Below are 25,931 nucleotides of genomic sequence, written 5' to 3' on the forward strand. Positions count from 1 at the left end.
ACTTATCTGGGGAGAATTCATACCCTAATAATTTTGAGTCATCCAAACCATACACATCATGATATCTCTCTGCATTTATTTAGGCCTTCTTCAATTTCTATCAGCAACGTTCTGTGGTTTTCAGTGTAATGGTCTTCTTGCACATACTTTGATGCATTTATCCCCAAGTACTTTATAATTTTTAATGGACTTGTAACTAACACTTAAATTTTTATGTTCCAACTAATCATTAACAGTATACAGAAATACAGCTGATCTTGGTATACTGACCTTGTACCCTGCAACCTGACTAAATTCTTTAAAATTTTCTACATACAAGTTTTCCTTATTACATTCCACTCTGTACACCTTTTCTTATTCTAGCTTTACTGAACTGGTTAGGCCTTCTTGCACAAAGTTGAATAGAAATAATGAGACTGAACATCCTTGCATCGTTCCTGATTTCAGAGGGAAAGCACTGCCCTACACCATTAAGTATGTTTGTTGCAGTTTCATACCTTTATCAGGTTGAAAAGGCTCCCTTCTACTCCTAGTTGGCTGAGGGTTTTGTTTATCATGAATAGGAACTGAATTTTTTCAAATGCCTTCCCTGGATATACTGATTATACAGTATACTGCAGTGATTAATTTTCAAAAGTTAAACCACTTTGCATTCCCGGAATAAAGCCTATTTGGTCATGATATATTATCTCCTCTCTCTTCACAACTTGCTAAATATTTTTGTGTCCATATTCATGAGGGATATTAATCTGTAGTTTGTTTTTTTCCCTACTTTATCAGGGTAACACTAACCTCATAAAATGAACTGGGAAGTGTTCTTTCCTTCTATATTCTGAAAGAGTTTGTGTAGAATTGCTATTATTTCTTCCTTAAATGTTCGAAAGAATTCACAAATAAAGCCACTGGGCCTGGACTTTTTAATTATCAATTTGATTTTTAAAACAGGTATAGGGCTATTTGGGTTTTCTATTCCTTTTGCACTAGTTTTGGTAATTTGTGTTTTCCAAGGAATTTGTCTACTTCACCTAAATTTCAAATTTATTGGCCTAAAATTGTCCATAATATTTGCTTAATATCTGTCTTAGCCTGCTCATGATACTGTAACAAGATATGACAGATAGGGTAGCTTAAACAATAAAAATTTACTTTCTCACAGTTCTGGAGACTAGAAGTCCAAAATCAACGTGCCAGTATGGTTGCTTTCTCGTGAGGACTCTTTTCCTGGCTTATAGATAGCCATCTTTTCAAAGTATCCTCACATTACAGGCATGGAGGGACAAGGAAGCTCTCTGGTGTCTCTTAAGGACACCAATCCCATTGTGAGAGCCCCACTCCAAAGGCCCCATCTCTCAATACCATCACATTGGGGGTTAGCGCTTACACATATGAATTTTGGGGGTGTACAAACATTCAGTCCATAACAATATCCTTTTAATATCTATGGGATCATTCTTGATATTAGTAATTTCTATCTTCTCTTTTTTTGTCTAGTTTTATTAACTTTATTGCTCCTTTAAAAAAACAGCTATTTGTTTCATTAATTTTTATCTACTGTTTGTTTTCTATGTCATTAACTTTTGCTCTCATAGTTAATATTTTCTTTCTTCTATTTACTTGAGGTTTAACTTGTTCTTCTTATACAACACTTAGAAGCTTAGATGATTCATTTTAGACTTTTTTCTTTTCTAAGATAAATATTTAAAGGTGTAAATTTTCTTCTAAGAACAGCTCTAGCTGAATCCTACAAACCTGAATACGTTGTATTTTCATCTTCATTCACTTCAAAATATTTTCTAATTTCCCTTTTGACTTCTTATTTGACCCAGGAGTTAAGTGTTATTCTTTTTCTAAATAATTGGAGATTTTTCCCGAATATCTGAGGATCATGCTTCTTTGATTTCTAATAAAATTCTAATAAAGTGAGAGAACTAACTCTACATAGTTTTAACACATTCATATTTATTGAGACTTGTTTTAGGATTTAGCATGTAGCCTATCTTGGTGACTACTTCATGGGAACGTGAAAAGAATATGTATTCTGATGGTGTTGGGGAGACTGTTCCATATGTCAATTAGGTCATGCTGGTTGATAGTGTGAAAAACTTCTATATTAAGGGATCTACAAACTTTTTCTTAAAGAGCCACTTAAATATGTTAGACGTTGTGTGCCATATAATCTCTGTAACAACTATTCCTCTCTGCAGTTGTGGTATGAAAGCAGCCCCAGGTATATGTCAATGAATGAGAGTGGCTGTGTTCAAATAAAATTTTATGTATGGACACTGAAATGTGAATTTCATGTAAGTTTCACATATCACAAAATATTGTTGTTTTTTTCACCATTTAAAAATGCGAAAATCATGGGGCCGGCCCCGTGGCTTAGCGGTTAAGTGCACGTGCTCCGCTACTGGCGGCCCAGGTTCGGATCCCAGGTGCGCACCAACACACCACTTCTCTGGCCATGCTGAGGCGGCATCCCACATACAGCAACTAGAAGGATGTGCAGCTATGACATACAACTATCTACTGGGGCTTTGGGTAAAAAAAGGAGGAGGATTGGCAATAGATATTAGCTCAGAGCCGGTCTTCTTCAGCAAAAAGAGGAGGATTGGCACAGATGTTAGCTCAGGGCTGATCTTCCTCACAAAAAAAAAAGTGAAAATCAGACTTAGCTCATGGGCAATAGAAAAATGGGCAACGAGATGGATCTGGCCCAAAGGTCAGAGTCGATTCTATTTCGAATCCTTACCAATTTTCTATCAACTATGCTGTCAATTACTAACAGAGGGGTGTTGAAATCTCCAGCTATAATTGTAGATTTGTCTGTTTCTCTGTTTAGTTCTATTAGTTTTTATTTTACGTATTTTGAAGATCTGTAATTAGGTGAATATATTTATATATATTTAATATATATATATCAAGAAACAAATAAAATGGAATACAAAAAAATTAAAAAGCTACAAAGAATAAATGGGACAAATAGAAAACAAATAGCAAGATGGCAGACTTAAATCCAACCACGTCAATAATTATATTAAATGGAAATGACAGAGAGATTCCAATTAAAAGGCAGAGATTATCAGTCTGGATAAAAGCAAGACAATTATACAATGTGAATAAGAAACCCATTTCAAATATAAAATCTCAGGTTAAAAGTAAAAGGATCAGAAAAGATAAATATGTAAACACTAATCATAAGAAAGTTGGAGTGGCTGTACTAATATCAGACAAGGAGATCAGGAAAAGGAATATTACCAGGGATAGAGAGAGACATTTCATAATGATAAAGGGGTCAATTTATCAACAAAACATAATGTGTCACACATAAAAGGCACATACACACATAAAACGCAGATAATTTCTGCTTTTTAATTGGAATGTTTACATTTTTGTTCACTTTTGCGTGTGTGTGTGTGTGTGTGTGTGTGAGAGGAAGATTAGCCCTGAGCTAACATCTGATGCCAATCCTCCTCTTTTTGCTGAGGAATATTGGCCCTGGGCTAACATCCTTGCCCATCTTTCTCTACTTTATATGGGATGCTGCCACAGCATGGCTTGACAAGCGGTGCATTGGTGCATGCCCAGGATCCGAACCTGCGAACCCCAGGATGCCAAAGCAATGCACGCGAACTTAACTGCCATGCCACTGGGTCAGCCCGTTCACTTTTTTTTTTAAGTGACTACTCTGAGGTTAAATCAACAATATGCATCTTTAACTTATCACAGTCTACCTCCAAATAATATTATAACACCTAGGTATAACACAGGTATAACATCTATCTATTTCAAAGATAGATGTCTATTCCCCTCATCATACCCTGTGTTATTTTCCTATATTTTAACCTTTTGCATATGCTATAACCCTCAAAATATATGATCTTGTTTTAAATATTCAATTATCTTTTCTTTTTGCATCTTGTTTTATTCACTTAATGTATCTTGTAGAGCTTTCCATAGGGAGCACTCTACTTTTTCAATTTTTTTTACTGTGGTAAAATACACATAACATGAAACTCACTATATTTTAACCATTTTTAAATGCAGAATTCATTGGTGTTAAATACATTCATAATGTTATGCATTTATCACCAAAATCCATCTCCATAACTCTTCTCATCTTGTAAAACTGAAACTCTACACCCATTCAACAGTAACTCCCCATTCTTCCCTTCTTCTAGCCCCTGGCAACTACCATTCAAATCTCTGTCTCTATGATTTTGACTACTCTAAGTATCCTTTCTCATTTTCTTTTGTGCATATTCCACGGCTATTTTCTTTGTGGTTACCACAGGGATTACATTTAACATCCTAAAGTTATAACACTCTAATTTGAATTTATACTAGCTTAACTTCAATAACATACAAAAACTCTGCTCCTTTACAGCTCTGTCCTCATCCCCTTTGGGTGTTGATGTCACAAAATTACATCTATATACACCGTGTGCCCATAAACACAACTAGTAATTCTTTTAAATGTATTAGTCTCCTAAATTATGTAGAAAACAAAATGTGGGATTATAAACCAAGTCACTCGGTAGCTTTCAGATTAGCAATTTTTAAAATAACATATTAGTCTCTTAAATCACACAGAAAACAAAAAGTGGAGTTACAAACCATCTTTAGAATAATACTACCTTTTATAATTGCCCATGTATTTGCCTTTATTGAGATCTTTATTTCTTCACATGACTTTTAGTTACTGCCTCTTGTGTCCGTTCATTTTACCCTAAAAGACTCCCTTAGGTATTTCTTGCAGGGCAGGTCTAGTGGGAACAAACTCCTTCAGCTTTTGTTTATCTGGGAATGTCTTAATTTCTCTCCCACCTTTGAAGAACAGTCTGCCAAATATATGATTCTCGGCCGGCCCCGTGGCTTAGCGGTTAAGTGCGCGCACTCCGCTGCTGGCGGCCCGGGTTCGGATCCTGGGCGCGCACCGACGTACCGCTTCTCCGGCCATGCTGAGGCCACATCCCACATACAGCAACTAGAAGGATGTGCAACTATGACATACAGCTATCTACTGGGGCTTTGGGGGAAAAAAAATAAATAAATAAAATTACAAATATATGATTCTTGGTTGACAGTCTTCTTCTTTTAGCACTTTGAATATATTGGTCCACTGCCTTCTGGCCTCCAAAGTTCCTGATGAGAAATCTGCTCACATTCTTATCGAGGATTCCTTGTATGGGATGAGTTGATTCTCTCTTACTGCTTTCAAGATTCTCTGTCTTTGGCTTTCAAAAGTTTGGTTATAATGTGTCACCGTGTGGGTCTTGTTGAGTTCATTCTTACTTGGAGTTCTCTAAGCTTCTTTGATGTTTATATTCAGTTTTTTGTCAAACTGGAGAATGTAGTAACTCTGCAAATCAGATTCTTTCCTTTCCCCAGGGTTTTCCAGTTATCTTTTTTTTTTTTTTTTTTCATTGTCTTAGGCTATCTCTAAGCCAAGGAGGAGCCTGCGCTGTCAACTTAAGGTCTTCTCAGGTTTCTTCTGAGCCTTTTCCTGGGTATGCACGATCACCTCCTAATTTTCCCTGTAGATGCAGTTGTTTTTTAATGTCCTAGTCTTTAGTGTCTGGCTCTCAAAAGGGGAAAAATGAAGGCAGTGGGGTGGTGGAGGGGAGGGGGAGGGTGGGGGGGCTTGCAACAGCAGGGGAAGATGCAAGGACAATGGCTGCCTACCTCTGTCTGCAACTGTGTGATAAGAAGCCATTAGCAATCAGAGCACAGATCTCCAAAAGTTGGAGGACAAGGTCCTTTTTCGTACTCTGGCTCTTGCAAACTGTTGTAAGCTGCTCCTGGAACACACACAGCTGCCTGCCATGTGACTGAGGGTGGGGGATGGGTAGCTGCTACTGTGCTAAGAGCTTGAATTGACAAAAATTAACCACAATTGACTAAGTCTTCCCCCCGGAAACTGAAAGCCTTCAATAGCTCCAGAATTCCAAATTAGTTACAGACAGATTCTTCCAGTGCAACTGTTGTCTAGGTAGGGAGATAGATTCCTGGTGCTCCTTACTCTCCCATCTTCCCAGAATCCTCCCTCAATTATCTTTTAAATTAATCCAAAAAATGAGGAAGAAAAGTTATATATCCACATATTTACCACTTTGTATAGACCCAAGTTTCCACCTGGTATCATTTTTCTCAAGCCTGAAGAATTTCCTTTACCATTTTGTGAAATGAAAGTCTGTTATTAACGAATGCTCTCAGCTCTTTGTGCCTTAAAAAAGGGTCTATTTTAACTTCACTTTTGAAAAATATTTTAAGCTGGATTTAGAATTCCAGTTTGATAGTATTTATTTTCAGCACTTTAAAGATGTTGCTCCATTGTCTTCTGGTCTGCACAGTTTCAGGCAAGAAATCTCTCATCATTCTTATCTTTGTTCCTCTGAATAAAATGTGACTTTTTTTCTCTGGCTACTTTTAATACTTGTTCTGCATTCCTGGTTTTCAGCAATTTGATTATGATGAGGCGTGGTGTGGTTTTTCTTGTGTTTATCCTGCTTGTGGTTCACTGAACTTCTTGGTTATTTGGGTTTATAGTTTCCACCATATTTGGAATATTTTCAGTCTTTATTTCTTCAGATATATTTGTTTTTTCCTTTTTTTCCTTTTTTTTTTATAATTTTACTTTTATTTATTTCCCTCCCCAAAGCCCCAGTAGATAGTTGTATGTCATAGCTGCACATCCTTCTAGTTGCTGTATGTGGGACGCGGCCTCAGCGTGGCCGGAGAAGCAGTGCCTCGGTGCGCGCCCGGGGTCTGAACCCGGGCCGCCAACAGCGGAGCGCGGGCACTTAACCGCTAAGCCACGGGGCCGGCCCTTCAGATATATTTCTATTTCCCCACTCCCATCTTTTTTTCTGGGACTTCAATTACATGTACGTTTAGACTGAAGCCAGGTACCTGAGGGTTACTGTAAATATTCAATAAGAACAGGATTACCCTTTGAACTTGTTCCCAACACAGGCACAGATGAAAAGAAGTTAATCTTGCTAATTTGCTGTTGTTTTCTTATTTAACCTGAAGGTGACTTAAGGGTCACAAGGATTTATGAGCTTGTTTTACAGAAGAAAAAGAATGCCTTTAAGGAAGACAGGATCACCAGATAACCAGCCCCCAGCTGTAGCTGATGTCCAGAAGTCTGAATGCCCAAGGGCTTATCTGGAGTGAAGGAAACATGAATTTCCCCTTTGTTTCTCTGAAACTACTCCTGCCAAGCCCCTTAGCTCTATAAAACCCCTTGCTGTCTTTTGTTAAGGTGGATTTGAGAGAACTTATCCGCCAGCCTTTTCTCCTTTTGGCCAATTTGAATAAACCTTTCTCCACCTCCAAGCACTGGTGTCTCAATGACTGGCTTTTTTGTGTGCATGTGGCACATCGGGCACACAAACTTGAGATTAACAGGTTCAGTATCAAGACCACTTGATTTTCTTCTACAGGCTACTAAGACTGTTTATTTCTTTTTTGGTCCTTTTTTTGTCTGTGTACTTTAGTTCCTATTGCTGTCTTCAAATTCACTGACCCTTTCCTCTGCAAAATATAATGTGCTGTTAATGCTATGCTGTGTATTTTTTTCAGATATTATATTTTTATCTCTAGAAGTTCCGTTTGATTTTTTTTTTTTTTTTAGTGAGGAAGATCAGCCCTGAGCTAACATCCATGCCAATTCTCCTCATTTTGCTGAGGAAGACTGGCCCTGAGCTAACATCTGTGCTCATCTTCCTCCACTTTATGTGGGACACCGCCATAGTATGGCCTGATAAGTAGCGCGTCGGTGCGTGCCCAGGATCTGAACCCAGGCTGCCAACAGCAGAGCGTGCGCACTTAACCACTATGCCACGGGGCCAGCCCCTCCATTTGATTTTTATCTGTCATTTTTCTCCTTGTTGGGCTATTTTCCTTTAAATCCTTGAACATACTTTTAATTACCATTTCAAAGTCAAAATCTGCTAATTTCATGATCTGTCATTTTCTAGATCTGTTTTTGTTGAGTGATTTTTCTCCTGGTTATGGGTCACAATTTTGTGGTTCTTTCCTTGTTTGGCAATTTTTGATTGAGTGCTCGACACTGTGAGCACTAGAATTTGTTTCATTCCTTTAATGCGCCAGATTCTTTTCAGGAAAAAAGTTACTTTCAGATCAGGTAATTGTTTTGGAGCTTGATTTTAAGCCTTGTTGGGGTGGGTTTAGAGTAGACTTCGTGCTAGAGCTGGTGTAACCCAACTGGGAAGGTATGTGTGACTTAATATTCAGCAATAGATTCAAAGGCATATTTCTGGAGCACTTTTCTCACAGAGCTCCCTTCTCTCCCATACTCTGCCCCTATAACTCCTAGCTGCCTCAGCTGTCCCAAACTTAGATCTCCATCTCTTCAACTCAGCAATTCTGCTATGTTTGTTTCAGGTCCCCTCTCTTTACACAGTCTAAAAAAAAAAAGCCAGGATGATTATAGAGCTCACTTCAATTGTTCTCTTCTCTCTGAGGTCACAGTCCTGCATATAATAATAATACATTTGAGAGCCTGGCCCCATGGCATAGTGGTTAAGTCCGGCACACTCTGCTTCAGTGGCCTGGGTTCACGGGTTCGGATCTCAGGTGTGGACCTACACCAGTCATCAAGCCATGCTGTGGCAGGACCCACATACAAAATAGAGGAAGACTGGCACAGATGTTAGCTCAGGGCTGATCTTCCTCAAGCAAAAAAAAAAAAAAAGAGGAAGATTGGCAACAGATGTTAGTTCAGAGCAAATCCTCACCAAAAAAAATATAATAATAATATATTTGAAATAATAGCTGCTTAAGAAAAAAGATCAATTTCTCACTCATGTAAAAAGTCTAAATGTAGAAATTCCAGATCTGGAATGGTGACATACAGTCATCCCTCTGTATTCATGGGGGATTGGTTCCAGGACCCTCTGGATATAAAAATTCACAGATGTTCAAGTCCCTTATATAAAATAGTGCAGTACTTGTATACCACCTATGCACATCCTCAGGTATACTTTAAACCAACTCTAGATTACTTACAATACCTAATACAACGCATATGCTATGTAAATAGTTGTTATACTGCATTGTTTAGGGAATAATGACAAGAAAAAAAGTCTGTACATGTTCAGTACAGAGGCAACCATCATAGGCCTTTCCCTCTGCAGTTAGTTGAATCCATGGATGTGGAACCTGTGGATACAGAGGGCTGACCATACAAAGTTATCAGTGACTCAGGCTCTAACTGTCTCTCTGTTAGGGTGCAGCTCTCATCCTCATCATCCAAGATGGAAGCTGGAACTCCTGAAAGGCAGCAGGATAAAAGAGGAAAAACAATGTGTCCATGCAGAGATACCCCAGAAGTAACACTTCCACTTATTTCTCATTAGCCAGGGCTTAACCACATGACCACACCTAGCTATAAGGAAGACTGTAAAAACAGTCATTTAATCTGGGTAGCAATGTGTCCAGATAAAAATTAGGGTTCTGTTACTAAAGAAAATAGAAAGAAAAGCACTGGGGTACACAATAAACAGTCTCTGCCATAATTCCTAAGATTAAATTCCAGAAGAAAAGCTTATGATTTATGAAGAAAAGTGTAAAACATTTTCATAATTATCAAAGGACATAAAATAAGACCTAAAAACATGGAATCACATGTCACGTTACCAGACAGAAAGACAGTACCACAAAAAGACCAACATTTCACATTAACACATAAACTTAATGTAATTCTAATCAGAATCCCTAAAAATCCATGGGTTAAGATTAAGGGATGAGGGATTATTCAGTTTAGAATAGACAAAATAATTTAAAGTTCATATGGAAGAAGACATGTCCACAATAAGCTAAGAGATATTTTTAAGAGAATATTAATAACTAATACCTAAGTAGAATGACCCTATGTCCTCAGTTTGCTTGGGACAGTCACAATTTGGCACTGATGTTTCAGCATCCTGTACAGTTTAACATATTCACTTTTGAAAAAAACTGTTTAATAGTTGCATTGAAATAAATCCAAATAGGCTTAGTAAATTCTTTTTTTTTTAACTTCCAGTTTTGCCATGGTCTCATCTAGTAGTAGTTTATAAACCATATGTACAGTGGTTAAATCTTCAAGTCAACCAGTGAGACTGAATCTTTTCACTCATGACCTTTTCACAGATAACATACACAGTCTTTGATTTAAAAAAACAATTAAATGCAATGGGACATAAGTAGCTAAGGATAGCTCTTAACTCCTTCCATCAGTATTCAACTTGCTACCTATACTGTTCATTTGGCTGCCAATCAGTGGAAAATGTGATAATTACAGGCCAGTGCACATGAAATACAATTTTGTTTATCACCATTCCATTTTATCTCTTGCAGCAAATCCATAAATCCGTAAAATTTCACTTGCAAAGTTTCTTTTCCATCTGTAAAGTGACATGTTTTAATACGTTGACTCCATTAATAGAAGTTTGTAAACAACTAAATTATATCAGTTTTATCATTATCTAACATTAGGAAATCAGTTATTACCCAGTAATGGTTTAATATTAAATCCTTTCAATGGAATCAAAATACAGCATTTGAGAAGTCATTCTATCAAAAGTGAAATATCTGACCCTAATAAAAACTCAGTTTAATAAGTTCAACATTAAAGATGAAACTTTTTTTTGAGGTACCAATACAAATACAAATTCTAGTACAGCACAGTGTCATGATAAAAACACTGGTCTGACAGTCCTATGGGGCAGACCTGTACTTGCAATTGGTTTGGTGCATACATAACTCCTATTAACCAAATAAGCAACACTCTACAAATAGAAAGAGAAACTGTAGTTGTCAAATTTTACAGATATTTTTAAATCCACACTTAGATTAACTGAACTACAAAATTTTTGTGAAGATTATATTGAATACAAAAAAGAGCCTTTAGCAAATGCTATAGATGGCTCTTTTACCTACCCATCATCAATGTCATTTTTAAAGTTTTTGTGTCTTTGACAAACTCCTTAAGTATCTTACAAAGGAATTAAACTCTTTTGTAATTGAACCCTAAAATCCTTCTGTCACAATTTGTTCAAAATGAATTAGTAATCTTTATTCAAAGGAGACAAGGAATGGAGTACCAAAATCTTCAGCTTTTGGAGGTTTTAGAGAATTACAAACATTGGATCAAATATTACAAAGATATTTTTAATGTATAGATGACCCCAAGAAAAAAAGTGAAATTTCTAGGTGTCAAAAGCCAAGCCCCTCAGCAGGCTTTCCGCTCAGTGAAAGGCCACCTAAAATTAGAAATCTCCCCTACCAGAGGTATTTAACAAGGAAGCCTAACTGTGTTTAGGGATTTTGATGGGGGAAATGGGAATGTTTGGATTTTGAATTTTCTCTTCCCTTCTGGTACAGGAATCCCCAAGGCAATAAATTAACATATACATTATAACATCTTAGGGGCTGGTGACACCCTAGAAAGTCTAGCAGAGCGAACACAAAACTACCCCAGAGATTCTCACAGAAGAAAAAACAATTCATCTAAAGATCATCTCACAACCAAAAATTACGAATTGCACAAGGAAAAATAATATACCGTAAGCAAATATTAGCAGATACAAAAAACAATATTAGCACCTAAAGAACTCCATAATTGTAAAATCTGAGGCTATAAAAATTTTGTTTTAAATGATTAAAGAACTAAAAAGAAAAAGCAACAGAAACCAAAAGAAAAGAACTATTTTTTAAAAAACAACAAAACCAGGTAGATTTTAAAAATGAATCAAATAGAACATAGAGAACTGAAAAATATAAACCCTGAAATCAAATACTCAATACGTAGAAGGATTAAACAGCACATTAGACCAAGCTGAACAGATAATGAGCAAATCAGAAAACCATTTTAAGGAAATTATCTAAAATACTGGACCTTAAGGAGAAAGAGACGACAAGAAATGTAAGAGGTTAAAACAAATGCAGGACTGAATGAGGTGATCCCATACATGTCTAACCAGAGTTGCAGAAGGAGTCAATCCTGTGCAGAGTTGGGTACTCCTAAGCAGGATAAATGAAACTAAGTCTCCAGCAATGGTCCTCAACCCTGACTGTTGATCTATCACCTAAGAACCTTTAAGAATAAAAAACAGTGCCTAGACACCACCCCTCCCTCCCCCAATCCCAGAGATTTTGGAATTGGTGTGGGTATGTCAAGGCACCTGTATTTTCGTCAATGCTTCCCAAGCTACTTTAGTGAGCATCCAGGGTTGAGAACCTGTGATCCATACCTAGACATAGCTAGTGAAACCACAGAACAAAAATAAATAGAAAAATGTTAAAAGTAACTAGATAGAAGTAATACTATCTACAAAGTACCAACCTAGACTGACAATAGACTTCTCAACAACAGAAGCCAAAGAATAATACAACCTTCAGTACCTTCACAGTGCTGAGAGAAAACAACTGTCAACCTAGAATTCTAAACAGCTAACTATCATTCAATAGGGATAATGAAATAGCCATTTTTAATCAAAGTCTGAGAGGTTACTACCATTTATAGAGCTTTACTGAAAAAGCTACTAAGAGGATGTACTCCGGAAGAGAAACACTGAACCTAGAACGGAACGAGGTACGCGAAGAAATTCAAAACATACCTAGAATGGAATGAGGTACGCGAAGAAATTCAAAACAGAAACAAACACAAACTGCTGCTGCCAGCTAAACTCACAGCTCATACTTCTTTCTTTTCCTAACTGCTCAATCAACTAGGATCTAAGTCTTGCTGGTCATCCATCCAGTAGTTCATAAACATGACCAAACAAACAAATTGACCTCAGTTTTAAAAATAAGAACAAACACATGGGCCCCACCCTAGGTGTACTGTAACTCTGGGGAGTAAGGGCAGAATTTTTTTTAAAGCCTACCAGATCAAGATGGTAATCAGGTATAGGAACTTTAGATTCTAGCATTTCCTTCATCCATTAGTTCTCAAAGTGTGGTTCCTCAAATGGCAGCATCAGCATTACCTGGGAACTTGTGGAAATGGAAATTCTCAGGACCCACCCCAGATATACTGAATTAGAAATTCTGAGGATGGACTCAGCAACCCTGCTTAAAAAGCCTTCCAGGTGATTCTGATGCCAGCTCAAGTTTAAGAAAGCTGCTTTAGTCTCATGCCCATATGACTGTTCACACTTCTACATGAACAAATCCCCTGCTGCTGCTCTGCCTACAAAATCTTTCCATTCAGTCCTCTAGAGCGATGTACCATGGCTGACCAATTCCCATACATTCTTAATCTCATCACTGAATTTTCTTTTCATCTTTTGCCTTAACTGAACCTGGTCCACTTCTCTTATAGAGTCCACATATAAAGGCTGTTCACTGTTCCAAACACCATGTAGTTCAAGGGTCTGGAAAGTGAGGTCCACTCATTCCCTTATTCTCTATAACTCCAAAAGGATTTGGATAAAAATCCATCTTTTCTGAGTCTCTCCACTCTCATGGCTTCAGTTATCAATTATGTATGATATTGACTTCCAAATTTCTCTCGTGATGTTGAGATCAGAAGAACCCACTGCCTACCTGACTCTTCTATTTGGATGTTCCAAAGGAACCTCAAACTCAACATATAAAAATCTCAACCTGTTGTATTATCCAATTCTGTTCTTCCTATGTTTTCTAATATAAATGGATGGTACCACCATTCATCTATCCAATTATCCAAGTCCAAAACCTAGAAATCATCAATGGAATCCCTTATTCAAACATTCAATTAATCACCAATTATTATCGATTTCACTTTCTGTAAGTTCTCTCTGTCCATGACGATTGCTACTGCTATAATACAAATGACCATCCCTTACTAAGATATTCTATACAGTAATAGCCTCTTAACTGCTCACTCTCTCCAGTAGTGAATTCCTCCAATTCATTTTACAGTCCCCAAATTTCAAGAACATTTATTTTTAAATCATGTGGTACCTTATGGGATGTGAATTATGCTTCAATTTTTTTAAATCATGTGATCCTATAGTTTTAATACTTCTATTATTCTAAATCCATCATCATTCAACACAAGTTTTTAAATCTAGCTCTTTTAAAAACTCAATTGTTCTGGGTCACCAACTTATTGATAGCTTTATCACAACTATGTAACACAAAGAACATCAATCAAAAAAGGAATTATAGAATTATATCCAAATTAATCCTTAAAATTTAAGAGAGCTATAGTTAGTAATTTCATCTATATGAACTTTACTACAATAAATTTTAGTTTTTGTCATAAATAGTGGCACTTCAACCTGTTGATGAGAAAAATAAGAACATGGTAGAAGGAAATTTTGAAATTCATGGAAAGAAAACAATTCAGATTTTGAAAAAAATCAAAACTTACCATACACACCTGTAGGAGTAGAATTGTTCATGGTAAAAGGTCCGTTAATAACGTCAGAAGAAAGAAGCTCATCAGATCCCCGCTGAAAAGCAAGAATAATATTCTATTAATAAGACAAGTCTTGGATAATGGTTCATACTTACTACTAAAAATATTAAAAGCTAATAATATTACTTTACCTGAATGTCAAGGCATTTAAGGGGAAGTCCTCGAGAATCACAAAAACTAAAGGTTGGAAGTGAACTTTACAGTAAAAAAAAAAAAAATACTGCACGTCCACATAATTGTTAGTTATCAAAAAAAGAACTGCCATCACATAATTGGCATAATCCTGCAACCCATTTTGATCAGACCTAATCCTGAGATGTTACATCTGAAGCACCAGAAACCGTATTTAGGGGTTGCATCCTGACATTGTTTTTGTAGTATATTTTCAAGTATACTGAGTATATTAACTATATTTAGTATAGTAAGTATGTTAAGTTTTTATAGTATATCTTAAATTATTTGCATGCAAATAATTTGTGCAGCACTCCTTAAGAATCCTGACTTTTCAATACCTATGTGTTTTTTTTTAAGTTGAACACAAAGATGCAATTTATTTTGATATTGGCCAAATCCTTTACAAGTGATTTTTCATCCATTAATCTTCAAAATGATCTTTAATGTGTACTATTTCTTAAATAACTACTGTTTAAGTAATTTACTCTTTTTTTCAGATAAGAGTTTTGACCAATTCCAAAGCTGAACTCTCAATGCTACAAGTAAAACAGGCCTTTCCATTGCAACCATAAGATCTATTACCAAGATTAAAAAGTTTATGTTTAGGAAGGAAAATAAACACCGTGTACAAAGTTAAAACCAATCTATTTCAAATGTTACTGTTTGTTTAACTCGGTCAATTTTTAAGAACAAATATTTTGGTCTATTGGATGATAAAACTTAGTCCTCAAACTATCCTACAAATATCAGAATATCAATAGTGCACCAACAGATATTTAATGTTTGGGTATAAGTAGCACTTCTGTTAGGAACAACGTTAGCCTTTGCTGAAGAAAGGCAAACCACCAATGTGTTTGCATAACAGAAATGCAATTATTTAAACAATTCCTGTGTTAAACATCCAGAAATTATTCCCTTTGGTTCTTTCACTAGAAGTTTATAGAGACAGCTTGGGACAAGAGGAAGGAATTAAATAAGCATGTAAAATGAAATAAAATTAAAAATTTCAACTTCTAGAAAGACCAGGATTACGGCCTCACTTAAAGCATAGGTCTTCCTGATAGTATCCAAAATACAGATATTGGTAACCAAAAACAGACTTCGTATAGTTTGCTGACTTCTTGCAGATACGGAAAGGTGAATTTTTGCAGTTTGAAATGTAGTAAAAATTTAAACGTGCCCAACATGTTTTTATATATGAGGAATTTGGTAAAATATGTTTTACTAATAGATATATCTTCTACACATATGTGAGTTTATATCAATACGTAAATTGAGTTAATCTGATCTTAGAAACCACTTAGAGATCACTTTAGTTCTTTTCTAGACCTGCAGGAGTATGTTAAAATATCAACTAAATATTAATTCTAGGTGGACTGCAGATTGAAATCTAAGAGGCAAAACAATAAAGACTCTAGAAGATAACAAAAAAGAGTATCTTCATAATCTTGGAGTAGGGAAAGATTTCTTAAACAAGAAACAAAACAATTATAAATGAAAATATTGATAAATTATACAACATTGAAATTAAGAATTTTATTTACAATATATACAAATATGGAATCATGTTGTATACCTGAAACTAATATAATGTTATATGTCAATTATATCTCAATTTTTAAAAAAAGAATTTTATTTAACAAAAGGTATTATTAGGAGATTAAAAATGCAAGTCAGAGTGGGAGAAAATATCTACACGTAACCAACACAGGTTTTATATCCAGGACTTACTAAGAAAAAGAAGAGGGGAAAAAACACTAGAAATCAGTATGAAAAAGTCAAGATAACAGAAAATGACAAGAGAGTTGAACAGGCACCTCAGAAAGTAAGTAGTAGCCTTTATCACTGTTCCAGAGTATTTGTGCCCTCTCCTTTTCCTGTGAAAGGATTATTCATCCCCATCCACGGCCATGTGACTTGTTAACGCCTCCTATGAGAGGAGCATACCCCCCTGACCCACTGACATCAAGCATGGTTTTGTCATATGCTTTCACCTATGGAATGTGAATGGACATGACCTACACTAAATTCAAGCAGAAGCTTCAAAAGATAGTAGTTTCTGCTAGTTTCTTCCTCTTTCCCTCTGAAATAACAAGACCATATCCCAAATAGGGGCTACTCTTTCGGCCTGATTCCCAGAATAAGAACACGTATAGCTCTGTAACAGCCACCAACATTGTACGTGAACAAGAAATTAATGTTTTTCTACGTCATATCTAAATGACAAATACCATATCCAATAAACATATGAGAAAATGCTCAACCTCATCCGTCATCAGAGAAATGCAAGTTAAAACCACAATGAAGGGGCCGGCCCGGTGGTGCAAGCGGTTAAGTGCGCGCGCTCCGCTGCGGCGGCCCGGGGTTCGCTGGTTCGGATCCCGGGCGCGCACCGACGCACTGCTTGGTAAGCCATGCTGTGGCGGCGTCCCATATAAAGTGGAGGAGGATGGGCACGGATGTTAGCCCAGGGCCGTCTTCCTCAGCAAAAAAGGAGGAGGATTGGCGGATGTTAGCTCAGGGCTGATCTCCTCACAAAAAAAAAAAAAAAAAAAAAAAAAAAAAAAAAAAAACACACAATGAAATACTGGCAAATTAAAAAGACTAACAATATCAAGCATTGATAAGAATGTGGAGCAACAGAACTCTTATATGGTGCTAGTGTGAGTGTAAATTGGTACAACTTCTGGAAAACTGACCCAATATACTACAATTGAATATATGAATATCCTAGGATCCCTATGTATTCTACTCCTATGGATATACTCAAGAGTTTGCCTGCTTATGTGCACCTCAACACATGAGAATGTTCTCAGCAGCATTATCTCTACTAGCCAAACTGGAAACAACCAAATGTCATCAACCACAGAATGGATGAATAAATTTTTGTAAATGCATTCAATGATTTATAGCAATGAGAATGAACTACTGCTCCACACAATAACATAGATAAATCTCACAAACCTAAGAAGTCAGTCACAAAAGAATACACACTATATTACTGCATTTATATAGAGTTCAAAAGTAGTCAAAACTGGGGCTGGCCCAGTGGCAAAGTGGTTAAGTTCGCATGCTCTGCTTCGGCGTCCCAGGGTTCGCAGCTTCGAATCCCGGGCACTGGCGAATGCACCAGGGTTCGCAGCTTCGAATCCCGGGCACTGGCGAATGCACCACTCGTCAAGCCATGTGTGGCGGCATCCCATATGCAAAATAGTGGAAGATGAGCACAGATGTTAGCTCAGGGCTAATCTTCCTCAGCAAAAAGAGGAAGACTTGCAACGGATGTTGCACAGAGCCAATCTTCCTCACATACACACACGAAAAAGTCAAAACGAAATTATGCATCTAAACTATATATCTAGGGGCCGGCCCCATGGCTTGGCGGTTAAGTGCTCGCGCTCCTCTGCTGGCGGCCCAGTTCGGATCCCGGGCGCGCACCTACGCACTGCTTCTCCTGCCATGCTGAGGCTGCGTCCCACATACAGCAACTAGAAGGATGTGCAGCTATGACATACAACTATCTACTGGGACTTTGGGGGAAAAAATAAATAAATAAATAAAATTTAAAAAAATAATAAATGATATATCTACATGCAAAAGATGGACGTTGGACCCGTTCCTCACACCATATTCAAAAATTAATTCAAAAAGGTTGTACATCTAAATGTAAAACTATAAAACTCTTAGAAGGAAACATAGGAATAAATCTTCATGGCTTTGGGTTAGGAAATGGTTTCTTGACACCAAAAGCACAAGTGACAAAAGAAAACAAAATGATAAATAGATAAATTGGACTTCATCAAAAATAAAAACTTCTGTACTTCAAAGGCCACCATCAAGAAAATGAAGAGACAAGCCAGATTAAGGGAGAAAATATTTGCAAATCATATATCTGACAAGGGACTGGTATACAGAACATATAAACTCTTATAACTCAATAATGAAAAGACAAATAACCCAACTGAAATAATAGGCAAAGAATTTGAACAGACATTTCTCCAAAGAAGATATACAAATGGCCAATAAGCACACGAAGATTCTCAACATCATTAGTCATTAAGGAAATGCAAATTAAAACCACAAAGAGATCACTTCAAATAAAAATTAACACCATGATATCACCACCTACCTATCAGAACAATTAAAATAAAAAATAGTGAAAATATCAAATGCAGGCAAGGATTTAGGAGAAACTGAATCTCTCACACGTTGCTGATGGGAATGTAAAAGGGTACAGCCACTATGGAAACAGCCCAGTGGTTTCCTAAAAAAGGGTACCATAAGGGAAGATCTTTGTGATGATGGATTAGTTCTGCACCTTGACTGTGGTGATAGTTATATGAATCTACACATGCAATAAAATAAAACAGAATTACACACCGGCATTGTATCAATGTCAACGTCTTTGTTTTGCTAATGTACTATAATTAAGATGTAACCATTGGGGGGAACTGTGAAGGGTACACAGGACCTCTCTATAGTATCTTTATAAGTTGCTGTGAATCTCTTATTTTTTCAAAATAAAAAGTTAAAAAAAACTATGATGAGAGATATATCATTCTGAGCCAGAGGATTCCTACTGACTTGAGAGATTTCTTGCTAGCCTAGAATGATCATTACTATCACCTGTGCTCAACTCGCAAGCACAGATAAGACTGGTCAGGCTATCAACTACCACAGCTCATTCTCAGAGCTCATCCCTCACACTATCCTTCTATACAATGGTAGTCCAGAAGGCATCCTTTCCAAGACAAGCAACATTCAAAACACAACCACGTGAGTTCCTTATGGGAATCTATATGTAAGGAAAAGGAAGGAAAGAATCAAAGGCAGACAACATACATGAGAAAAATTACACAACTTTAAATTATGAGCACAGGGGCCGGCCCCGTGGCTTGGAGGTTAAGTGCGCGCGCTCCGCTGCTGGCCGCCCGGGTTCGGATCCCGGGCGCGCACCGACGCACTGCTTCTCCGGCCATGCTGAGGCCGCGTCCCACATACAGCAACTAGAAGGATGTGCAGCTGTGACATACAACTATCTACTGGGGCTTTGGGGGGAAAAAATAAATAAAATAAAATCTTTAAATTATGAGCACAGTTCTTTCTAAAATGAAAAAGAAAATTAAGAAAATATAATAGCCTCTAAATAAAATACAAAGGGATATAACAGCCTAAGAGAGAGGCAAATGAGAATTCCACCAAAGGACTTAAAAGACAGATTAGTGAAAAACAAGAATAAAGCACTGTCACGAAAGTCAGACATTTCCAAGAGAAGAATAAGAGCGCCAAAAGTGCAAAACACCTTTCCATCATCCAAAGAAGTTACCTGCTGGGAGGAACCAACTCTTAGCCCATAATTTTGTGTGTGTGTGTGAGGAAGATTTGCCCTGAGCTAACATCTGTTGCCAATCTTGCTCTTCTTTTTGCTTGAGGCAGATGAGCCCTGAGCTAACATCTGTGCCCATCTTCCTCTATTTTGTATGTGGGCTGTCACTCAACAGCATGGCTGATGAGCGGAGTAGGTCCACACCTGGGATCCAAACCCAAGCCGCCGAAGCAGAGCGCAGGGAACTTTAACCACTTGCCCATGGGGCTGGCTCCTTAGGCCATAATTTTGATATCAAAAAGCTAGAAAGAACAGATTTTCAGGAAAGTATTCTCTTGGAGGTACATAAGGTTACCTAAAAGGCATCTACAGAAGGTGTTCAACTTTTTTCTTTTTTAAGGCTCCATTTTACCCTTCCTCACCTTCTACTCCTTTTTTTTCCCCCCTCCCCAAAGCCCCAGTGCATGGCTGTATATCCTAGTTGTAAGTCCTTCTAGTTCTTCTATGCGAGCCACTGCCACAGCATGGTAAAGGACAGATGAGTGGTGTGGTTCTGCGACTGGGAAACAAACCCAGGCCCCCGAAGCAGTGAGAGCACTGAACTTGAACCACTAGGCCATCAGCGCTGGCTCAAAGTGTTCATCTTTTGTGTGTTTGTGTGAGGAAGATCAGCCCTGAGCTAACACCCATTGCCAATCCTCCTCTTTTTGCTGAGGAAGATTGGCCCTGGGCTAACATCCGTGCCCACCTTCCTCTACTTTATACGGGACGCCGCCACAGCATGGCTTGACCAGCGGTGCATCGGTGCACGGCCAGGATGCGAACCTGCAAACCCTGGGCCGCTGCAGCGGAGCGCACGCACTTAACCCCTTGCGCCACCAGGCCAGTCTCAAAAGTGTTCAACTTTTTAATACAGGCCCCAGGCAAGTTTTGCCAGCTAAGAATCCAAAAGGTTAACTGTAGTCTTCTTTTTTTCTTTTTTTTGTGAGGAAGATCAGCCCTGAGCTAACATCCATGCTAATCCTCCTCTTTTTGCTGACGAAGACCGGCTCTGAGCTAACATCTATTGCCAATCCTCCTCCTTTTCTCCCCCAAAGCCCCAGTAGATAGTTGTATGTCATAGCTGCACATCCTTCTAGTTGCTGTATGTGGGACGCGGCCTCAGCATGGCCAGAGAAGCGGTGCGTCGGTGCGCGCCCGGGATCCGAACCCGGGCCGCCCGCAGCGGAGCGCACGCACTTAACCGCTAAGCCACGGGGCCGGCCCTAACTGTAGTCTTCTTAATGCACACAAACCATTTCAGTTTCAATTCGGGGAGGGAAGTAAGTTTGCTGATGGTTCTATTTCTATCTCACTCAATAAACTCTGTTACCTAGTTTCCTAACGAATAAATCTCCAAGCAACCATTAACGTAAAATTATTCCTTGCTTACTGAATCAAGTCTAAATGTATTGTGATGGCCATTAAAAGCTCTTTCTAATCTAGACCTCCTACTCACAATTAACACCCCTGTCTTGTAACCTTCCCCAAATACATCATATTTATTCCTGCATCTTTTTATGCTATTCTCCTGCCTTAAACAGTATCCCTTCACTACATATCTAGTCCTATCTACTGGTCACAGGTAAATGCTACTACACCCTTAAAATTTTTCTATCCCAAAAGTGAAGAGGTTGAACTTACTTTTGATTGTCTTTCAACGCTAAAATGTGTATGGTTCTAGGAGTGTAATATACTTCACATAATATATTCTTTCTATCTGATAACTATCAATATCACATATTTTATCAAATATGTACACAAAGTTTTTTCTCAGCTACTTTGAAGTCTATTTTTGTGCCTTATACTTGATTATACTCCCCCATATCCTGTAGCAGAGTTTCAGGTGCAATATAATGGCTCTCTGCCTTGGCTATGCATTACAATCACATATCCAGTTTAAAATAAATACTACATACCAGGTCCTATCCCAGAGATTTTTTTTTTTTTAAGATTTTATTTATTTATTTCCCACCCCCAAAGCCCCAGTAGATAGTTGTATGTCATAGCTGCACATCCTTCTAGTTGCTGTATGTGGGACGCGGTCTCAGCACAGCCGGAGAAGCAGTGCGTCAGTGCGCGCCCGGGATCCGAACCCGGGCTGCCAGCAGCGGAGCGTGCGCACTTAACCACTAGCCACGGGGCCGGCCCGATCCCAGAGATTCTTAACCAGTAGATCTAGGCTGAAGCCTGGGCACCTGTATATTTCCAAAGCTCTAATGTGTAGCCAATTGAGAACTACCATAAACTGTAATGAACACAGTAGCATAATGGCAAAATGGTTTAAAAATGTAGTTTTCTAGAGTAGTCCAGATCTAGGTTTGAACTGGCTCCTCAAACTTAACTTACCTTTGTATGATACTACATATTATTGAACCTCTCCAGGGCTCAGTTTGCTCATTTTAAAATGAGGATCATAATGGTATCCATCCTCATGGGTTGCTCTAAGGATTAATATTTCTAATACATAGGTCTCATTAAACACTGGCAAATAAATGCTAATGATTAATCACTCAGTCCTTTTCAAAAGATATATATGCCAATAGTTACATGTATTCAATGTAATCAGTACTGGACAGTAATCTCCTAAAGGTGAAAGATACCATTCTTTCAGTAAAGGAAACTTTCTGAAGTTTTAAAAAGAAATCCCACCTTCCAATTCTAACAAAAATTTCCTTCTCGCAGATGCAGTGATAAAAAACTTGATTTTGATAAAATGTACTTAAAAACACAAAGCAATAATTTTTGCATTTTATGTAACAAACTTAAAATATGTATTCACTTCTAGAGTTGAAACTCTCTTTGTATACGATTGCATAGGAGATTTAATCAAGTCCCATTATGATTAACCTTTGAGAATGAAAAAAAATAAAGCATGTAACTGCCTGGGCATTACAGTTTTTCCTGCAGAACACTGATGAGATTCGTTTAGAGAAAAAAGTAAAAATGTTCACTATAACCATCCTTATTTAAGCATCTTTGCATACTTATCCAATTATCTCAAAATAAACCAGTAGATGTTAAAGAGCTAGATCACTTTTCATTTTGATAATTCACTTTTATCTTAATATGCATTTTACAAAGTAATAATATGAATCTATGTTCCTCTCTGTAATCCTTTTAACTGATAAGGTTTTGCGCCATTTTGTTACAGACTCTTCATCGTAATTATTTTTAAGAAATTCTTAAAATTCTTTGATGGCATATTTAACTATTCTATTATTAAATACTGATGTTACTTGCAATTTATTGATACCATAAATTATGCTGCATTAATTCTTTTAAAATATAGCATTTCCTGTATTTTGTACTCTATCCATAGAATATTCAGAAGTGAAACAGACAATTCTTCTTTCTTAAGTGGAAGGTAAAACTACAAGAAATCTCAAATTCCTACTTAATGTAGAGTAATTTCAAGTTACTACTACACGACAAGTGACTACTAAGAAGCATTTTTTTATTTCTACAGGGGTCTTTCAAATATTGTTAGAATTAGCACATGACCAGCTCATTTTAATATTACTCAAGAGTCTGGCTCACAGTATGTGTAGTAAAGAATTTAAACCTTGGCCAAAGAGAAGTCTGACTTTTGCCCTCTCCTGAGAGGTAATCTCTAAGACCCTGGAAGGTCATGCTTGAGAGAAGTGTCCTTTTTTTTTTACCTAGGGGCTTTGGGTCACCAGAGAGTCTTACGGTAGGGGATGGCCACACCAAAAAAGACCAATAATGTGGTTTAGGTGGGCGCTTTTGGTCACACCTGGAGGGGTGGCTGGAGACTGAAAACTCTGATCAGCTTCAAGCGCAATCAATTATGCCTACATAAAGGAGCCCCTCAATAAAAAGGTAATCACCAAAGCACAGATGAACCCCCCTGTTTGACAATACTCCACGAGTACTGTCATACATTGATGCTGGGAAAGTAATGTGTCCTAACTCCACAGGGAGAGGACAAAGGAAGCGCTGCATCTGGTATTTCCCCAGACTTGGCCGCATGTGTTTCTTCCCCTGGCTGATTTAAATCTACATCCTTTCCCTGTAATAATCAGTAACCATGAGTATAACAGCTTTCAGTGAGTTCTGTAAGTCCTTCTAGCAAATTATGGGACCTGAGAGTGGCTTTGGAAACCCCCAAGACTTACAGTTGGTGTCAGAAGCGAAGGCAGTCTTTTGTGGACTATGTCCCCTAACTTTGCAGTTGGCCCAATTCCTCTCATGGTTAAACGATGAATCAATAGAGCAAATATAATAAAACTATTCATTTAACAGATTTTAAAAAACTGTATTCTACCCTCTGAATTACCATTTGGACTTCTAACTGTACAAGAAAAATTGAGTCTAAAAATGTGATCAGGGCAGGCCCGGTGGCTTAGCGGTTGGGTGTGCGCACTCCACTACTGGCAGCCTAGGTTCGGATCCCAGGCGCACACCGACGCACCGCTTCTCCGGCCATGCTAAGGCCGCGTCCCACATACAGCAACTAGAAGGATGTGCAACTACGACATACAACTATCTACTGGGGCTCTGGGGAAGAAAAAAAGGAGGAGGATTGGCAATAGGTGTTAGCTCAGAGCCGGTCTTCCTCAGCAAAAAGAGGAGGATTAGCACGGATGTTAGCTCAGGGCTGATCTCCCTCACAAAAAACAATAATAATAAAAAAAATTTAAAAAAAATAAAAATGTGATCAAGGGCCACCCCTGGTGGCCTAGTGGTTAAGTTCAGCAGGCTTTGCTTTGGTTCCCAGGCATGGACCTACACCACCCATCTGTCAGTGGCCACGCTGTGACGGCGGCTCACAGACAAAATAGAGCAAGACTGGCAACAGATGTTAGCTCAGGGAAGATCTTCCAAAGCAAAAAAAAAAGAGTGATCAAATATTCAAGTATAGAAAAAATGGAAAAATTACCTTAATTTATACGGCATCTTAAATAAATTAATGCAATATCTTAACTGTCACATTAAGTGTATTCACACAAAATATAAATCATCATAATAAGGAAATGGTGAAAATTGCAGTCTTCAAAATAAAATCATTTAAGTTTGGTAATTCTACTAGATCTTTCAATAATAACAGGAAGAGCTTTTAAAAAAATGCCTAAAATAATGCATAAGTAAAGAAAGCCTAGTATAGTACTGAGTAAAATGTTGGAATGGCTATTTTGGTGTTTATTGTCTTATTATACAACAAGAAAAATTAAAATATTTGATCCCAAGGGCTCATATCTGGAAATTCTGTTTTACATCAGAGACGGGGTATACCACTCATCATATAACATAAACAACATATCTCTCAAATAATTTTGATACTTTAAAAAACTGGTAACTTTCTTTAGGGGCCGACCCTGTGGCCTAGTGATTAAGCTCAGTGCACTCCGCTTTGGCGGCCCAGGTTCGGTTCCTGGGCATAGACCTACACCACTTGTTCGAGGCCATGGTGTTGACAGCAACCCATATACAAAACAGAAGAAGACTGGCACAGATGTTAGCTCAGGGCAAATCTTCCTCAAGCAAAAAGAGGAAGATTGGCAACAGATGTTAGCTCATGGTGACTCTTCCTCAGCAAAAAAACAAAAAAAAAAAACTGGTAACTTTTGACCCTAATAATTTCAGGGTATGATAAACAAAAGACAAAGAGAGCAAAGGCAGTTTACATGTGAAAATGCAGTCTTAAAAAAAAAGTATTCTGGGGCTGGCCTGGTGGCGTAGCAGTGAAGTTAGCGCATTCCACTTCAGCAGCCCAGGGTTCACCAGTTTGGATCCTGGGTGCAGACCTACTCACTGCTCATCAAGCCATGCTGAGGCGGTATCCCACATAGAAGAACTAAAAAGACCTACAACGAGGAAATACAACTATGTACCAGGGCTTGGGGGGGGGGGGGAGCAAAAGAGGAAGACTGGCAACTATTTTCTGAAATATATATACACTTATAAGTTTTTTTATTAAGCCAATCATTGAAACTTCCCTCTTCTCACACGTTC

The 25,931-nt window shown here is 37.9% G+C and overlaps 2 protein-coding genes across 11 annotated transcripts in view; one reads left to right on the forward strand and one right to left on the reverse strand.

Moving 5' to 3' along the window:
* The window catches only part of PTBP3 (polypyrimidine tract binding protein 3), a 97,677-nt gene that overhangs the window by 48,661 nt on the left and 23,085 nt on the right, over positions 1 to 25,931 (reverse strand). For 6 of the 10 annotated variants that reach the window (XM_058523790.1, XM_058523788.1, XM_058523789.1 and 3 more), the window contains one exon: positions 14,369 to 14,450. In XM_058523790.1, the coding sequence (XP_058379773.1) occupies positions 14,369 to 14,399 (31 nt within the window). In that variant the 5' untranslated portion in view covers positions 14,400 to 14,450. Of the gene's footprint in view, positions 1 to 14,368; positions 14,451 to 25,931 lie in introns of those variants that run through there. The other 4 variants (XM_058523793.1, XM_058523787.1, XM_058523794.1 and 1 more) reach the window with 3 other exon arrangements.
* Positions 1 to 25,931, forward strand: part of KIAA1958 (KIAA1958 ortholog) — a 309,540-nt gene that overhangs the window by 11,492 nt on the left and 272,117 nt on the right. The gene's annotated exons all lie outside the window — the stretch shown is intronic.

Source organism: Diceros bicornis, chromosome 28 (genome assembly GCF_020826845.1).
Source record: "Diceros bicornis minor isolate mBicDic1 chromosome 28, mDicBic1.mat.cur, whole genome shotgun sequence".
Classification (NCBI taxonomy): Eukaryota; Metazoa; Chordata; class Mammalia; order Perissodactyla; family Rhinocerotidae; genus Diceros; species Diceros bicornis.